Source organism: Cheilinus undulatus, linkage group 4 (assembly GCF_018320785.1).
Source record: "Cheilinus undulatus linkage group 4, ASM1832078v1, whole genome shotgun sequence".
NCBI classification, from domain to species: domain Eukaryota; kingdom Metazoa; phylum Chordata; class Actinopteri; order Labriformes; family Labridae; genus Cheilinus; species Cheilinus undulatus.
This window is the reverse complement of record NC_054868.1, coordinates 19550522-19556405: the sequence shown is the minus strand read 5'-3', so window position 1 is coordinate 19556405 and position 5884 is coordinate 19550522. Positions and strand designations below refer to the sequence as shown.

The 5884-nt window shown below is 42.3% G+C and overlaps 1 protein-coding gene across 1 annotated transcript; it reads right to left on the bottom strand.

The window, feature by feature from the left end:
* Positions 1–267: 267 nt before the first annotated feature.
* Positions 268–4577, bottom strand: LOC121509068 (tubulin beta-4B chain-like). Its single transcript, XM_041786287.1, has 5 exons — positions 4368–4577; positions 2092–2200; positions 1892–2002; positions 1530–1774; positions 268–1450 (listed from the first exon to the last, which is right to left on the bottom strand). Exons 1-5 carry the CDS (start codon positions 4422–4424, stop codon positions 638–640), a joined length of 1335 nt encoding a protein of 444 aa, XP_041642221.1. The 5' UTR covers positions 4425–4577; the 3' UTR covers positions 268–637.
* Between the last annotated feature and the right edge of the window lie 1307 nt (positions 4578–5884).

Below are 5884 nucleotides of genomic sequence, written 5' to 3'. Positions count from 1 at the left end.
GATTCGCCAAGCACATAGATCACATACTGCCTCCTTGTGGCGTTTAAGTGAAACTTCACCATCTGTTGACATCGCTGGTGCTCCATTTTGATTTGCTTTTCAAGTATGATGTCATCACTAAAACTGCAATCCAATTTGGGCATCATCAAATGTTGTCAAGGTTTGTTTTTTTATTTTGTTTATTGATTGTATTTTTGGTAGGGTATTTTTTATTACTGAACACCTTAAAGTTTTACATTCAAAAAAAGCACATCAAGACACAAGACGGATGTTTTAACAACAAATTTATTCAGATTGATGCCAAATTAGACAAGTTATAATATTGTGTGATTTACTTGACCCAAGTATGAAACATAATGTTTAACATAAACAAAGCACTACTGACAAAAAACCACAAGCACACCTGTGTTAGCTACCTGACATGTGTGAAGTGAAGACCTAGTGTTGTGAATCCTACTCTGGAGCAAAGGGAGGGGCAGGGAGAGAGAAAAGAGAAAACAGAATAAAGGGATAAAATATAGGGAGAGGAGGGGAGTAACAGAAAGAAGGACAACGAGAAGCAGAGAAGGAGTGAGATAAGTGGATGGATGCACTTATGACAAGTGAAGATGAGGAATGATGATGAGTGTTTTCAGCCTCAGGCCACCTCCTCCTCGCCTTCCTCCTCAAACTCGCCCTCCTCGGCCGTGGCGTCCTGGTACTGCTGGTACTCAGACACCAAGTCGTTCATGTTGCTCTCTGCCTCTGTGAACTCCATCTCATCCATGCCTTCGCCTGTGTACCAGTGAAGGAAGGCCTTGCGGCGGAACATGGCGGTGAACTGCTCGGAGATGCGCTTGAACAGCTCCTGGATGGCGGTGCTGTTTCCGATGAAGGTCGCTGCCATCTTGAGACCGCGGGGAGGGATGTCACACACGGCCGTCTTCACATTATTGGGGATCCACTCCACAAAGTAGCTGCTGTTCTTGTTCTGCACATTCAGCATCTGCTCATCCACCTCCTTCATGGACATGCGGCCACGGAAGACAGCAGCTACAGTCAGGTAGCGGCCGTGGCGTGGGTCGCAGGCGGCCATCATGTTTTTGGCATCAAACATTTGCTGTGTGAGCTCAGGCACTGAGAGCGCTCTGTACTGCTGGCTGCCTCTGCTGGTGAGTGGGGCGAAGCCGGGCATGAAGAAGTGCAGACGTGGGAAGGGCACCATGTTGACAGCCAGTTTGCGGAGGTCAGCATTCAGCTGGCCAGGGAAACGCAGGCAGGTTGTCACACCGCTCATGGTGGCAGAGACCAGGTGGTTCAGGTCTCCGTAAGTGGGTGTGGTCAACTTGAGGGTGCGGAAGCAGATGTCATACAGGGCCTCGTTGTCGATACAGTAGGTCTCGTCTGTGTTCTCGACAAGCTGGTGGACAGACAGGGTGGCGTTGTACGGCTCCACGACTGTGTCTGACACCTGGAGAAACAAAATGCAAACATTAGTAGAGGAAAGCTGAAAGTGAAAAATATAAGTCAATGCGACTTGATAGCCATACCTTAGGGGATGGCACCACGCTAAATGTGTTCATGATACGGTCGGGGTACTCCTCTCGGATCTTGCTGATGAGCAGAGTTCCCATACCAGAACCGGTACCCCCACCCAGAGAGTGTGTCAGCTGGAAACCCTGAAGGCAGTCGCAGCTCTCAGCCTCCTTCCTCACCACATCCAGGACTGAGTCCACCAGCTCTGCCCCCTCTGTGTAGTGACCCTTTGCCCAGTTGTTTCCAGCTCCACTCTGGCCTGAAACAAAGTGGTTAAATACAGCCAGGTCATTTAATATTTAGTCTTGCCAAAAGGTCATCAGTAATAAAAACAAAAAAATAAAATTGTCAACATTATCCATGAATGATAACACACCAAAAACAAAGTTGTCAGGTCTGAAGATCTGTCCAAAGGGGCCAGAGCGCACGGAGTCCATGGTGCCTGGCTCCAGATCCACAAGGATGGCCCTTGGCACGTACTTCCCACCTAAATGCAAACACAAGTGTCTAATTTTACACTACAAAGGAAACTGCAGACTATTGCATTACTAGATCTGCAGTGATGCTGCTACAAACCTGAAGCCTCATTATAGTAGACATTGATTCTGTCCAGCTGCAGGTCGCTGTCTCCATGGTAAGTTCCTGTAGGGTCGATGCCGTGCTCGTCACTGATCACCTCCCAGAACTGCAGACAGATCAATTGGTTAAATTTGTCAAAATATATAATAAAAGCATCCAAAAGAGTCACAATATATCTACCAATGTTTCATGACTCAACACAGGGTGATGAGCAGTTATGCTGCGATCTACAACCTGCTCTACCTATAAAGCACTGACGGCCCCATCAGTCTGTTGATTAGTGTTTTAATTGAAAAGATTTTTAAGGAAAAATATGCACTGTTGCTTGGGGATGTAATTATACCTCACAATACAATAATGAATATACATTCAATATGGACAATTTAAAGCTATTTGACCAATATATATATATTGGTCAAATAGTTGCTTATTACTAAGGATGCACAATATCATTAGGATGATGTCAGTATCTGCAACTATTAGCTTAACAAGGAAACTATCTGTATAGGCAGGTATGAAAATGTCTGCCAATACTTTGGCCATGAAAATCTGCCTGTATCAGCTGCAACTATTGGCAGTACAAACAAATATGTTTGTGGAGTGGATCAACAGTCCTTCATCAGCTGAAGTATTTTTCTTCTTCATCATCATTCCTTACACTTTAACGTGTGATTTAAGGGCTGGAATTTGTTCATTTGTGCATCTTCAAACTTGACATTGTGTGTTTGAAGGACTTAAGTTTTAGGTCTGAACTAGGGATGCATGATATTTGATTTTTGCTGATATCTGATATGCCAATATGTACTAAATAATTCAGATCATAGCAACATCAACACAAATTTTTAAATGTAGTTTAGACCTAAAACACACCATTTCAAGTGTAAGGATGAAGAAATAAACAAATTTCAGTCTATGAAAACACCTTAAAGTGTCAGGAATGACAATGAATAAAGAAAAAGACTTCGGCTGACATAGTTCTGTTGGTCCAGCCTAAAAACTTACTTACATATTTGTATGACAAGTATTTCCAGCTGATATTTCCTTTAGTGGAAAAAACATTGGCTGTGAATATCAGGAAAAATGTCATATCCACTGATGCAATATTTCACTTTTTAAGCCAATATCTGCTAACAAATACCGATCATATTGTGCATCCCTAATCTGACCTTCATTTAAATATCAGTATCGGTATTGTTACCAGCTTAAATTAATTTGTAGGTGTTGGTATATTGTATATTGGAAAAAAATCCAATATACAATCACTACTTATTACTTAAGGCCTCTCATGCTCAAGAGGCTGAAGCAGTAGCATGTACTGGTGTCAGTTTTTATAAAAACAAAAATATGCTTTGTTTAACCTGAATAACCTCAAAATAAATAAATAAATTAAAAATAAGTCTTGAATTAAAGACTGTCTTTAAAAAAAAATGCAAAACCCATAAATAAATCATAAGAATCACAGCATGAATCCAGTATCATGAAATTTAATATACTCTAAGATTAGTGTATCATTGCATCTCTTTAGTGAACAGAACGATCCTCTTAAATGTATAGATTTTTTATGTTTCCTAAAATTTTCACTCAATCTGAAAAAAAAACAGCAATCTGCAGATATCCATTAGCTACATAATAAATCCATTATGAAAAGGGCCAAGAAATAAATCAATTCAATCGCAGAATGAATTTAAAAATACTATTGTGTTGTTGCTCTTATCAAATAATCATTATTCAAGACTCAAGCTGAAAATCCACCTCTGTTATCTAACAGACGTGTGGATCCCAACCAACGCCCATAAACTGAATCATCGATGATAAATACACCATCCTTTAAGACTTCAGTGACCATGGAGAAATATGAACCCAAAATGTGAGAATGTGAGATATTGCATGTCTGCCTGCCGGCGTACCAGTGATTTCGGTGTCTGAACCACACCCCTCTCTCTCTCTGAACACACACACACATGCATTCACGCAAAAACACGCGCGTGCGTTATTTGTGCGTGATTTTGGCATCAGCGACAGCAGGGATGTCTCGGCTTGCCACCGCCCATCCTAAATGATGCTATTGTACCCTGCTTTCACCACGGTCTTACACAACACTCTCCTTACCGCTATGTTGACCTATTTACTGTTTCCTGTGGCCTGCCTGGCCTCTCCACAGTCCTCGCTACACTTTAAATACGGTAAAAACATGCATGCACACACAGAAACACACTACAGTGAACAGGTACGTGGAAAAAAAACAGGGCAGCTGTCTGAGTGCGGGTTCATACCTTTGCTCCAATCTGGTTACCGCACTGCCCGGCCTGCAGATGCACTATCTCACGCATGTTGTCGCTACGGAGTGGGGTATCTCACAGAGAGAAACAGGGGAAGATAACGACGGGCTCCGGTTCTGCGGCGGTTCGGTCCTGGCCCTCCCGGTTCAGTCGACAGTCTGGACGAATGGCGGAGGAGCTGTGACTGCGTAAGCTCTCTCTCTCTCTCTCTCTCGCTCACTCTCTCTCTTGTCTCGCCCTCCCCACCGTTAGCGGCTGCGCTGTTCATCGCGGTGCTGCAGCATGACGTCATCTCCATGGCAACGAGAACCAGGCTCAGCCGGACAAGTGGCCTGCCTAGGCTGGTTTGCTAGTCACTGGTTGTGAAGGTTTTTGCTAGTAGCCTACATTAGAGAGAGATGAGTAGAAGATACATTTTCCTCCTAAATCTTGGTTCCCTAAAGGGTTAACCGTTTGCAAGCATGTGAAGGAATTCACTCACACATCTAGCATGACTGACGGTTACACATGGATCAGTAGTCTAGCTTCTGCTAAACCACGGTGAATTGTGATATTTTTGGAAGAAATAAATCCACTTTTTTGGCTCATAGGTACTTCCAGTTCAGTAAACTAGGGCTGCATTAAAACAATGTTGGACCCTAGGACTTACTTTTTGAAGGTCACTCTGCCTATGAGCGTGGTACAGGGGAGAGAAGGGGTACCGATTAACCAGGCCCACAGAAGGGGTTTCCCTTGAGAAGCTAATGAACACTGTGTTTTTTTTTCTTTTTTTTTTAGTGCCATAATTGAATCAAAAGCGACTAAATGAATTGGTCAATAGATTGAAATTTTTATTCAATATAATACAATAATATAATGGGATCCCCTGCTCCACCCTTTCAAATAAACAACATTAATTACTGCTAACATTCGTTTCTCTGCTGATATTACTTGACTGAGAGACCCTCTGCATCCCTTTGCATCTGTAGCACCATCCTAGACACTACATTTGAAAAAAATTACAAAAAAATTGGATACAATTCAATCCATATATGTGATTTTGTCCTAGTATAGATTTTTAACTTGTTTGCTTCTTCTGTGTGTGTCCAGAATTATGAATCTAGCCTGTAGTTATGAATGTGATTTGAGGTTAGGTCCTCCGGATATTCTTAATATTCTTGAGCTGAAGTGGCATTGCAAAGATTATTTGATGCATTATTGTGACATAATTAGATATCACTGTTGTTACAGTTGATAGCTTGAAAGCAACACTAATATCATGTACCTTCACGAGCCTGTTTTATTGTATGATAGGCTAACTAAAAAGCTAGAGGCTAATATCAATCCTGTATGCTTCATTCCTGAAGAGATTCCTGTCTATGTGGAAGATAGGGAGAAAGAAGATATGGAGGATGGTAAAGAAAGCAGATGAGGATGATGGAGGAGAAGAAAGCAGGGTGGGACAGGGAGGGTTCATTACTGTTGATTCATTGTTGCCAGCTGCACATGTAGCAGCACTGTAGCAGCAGGGC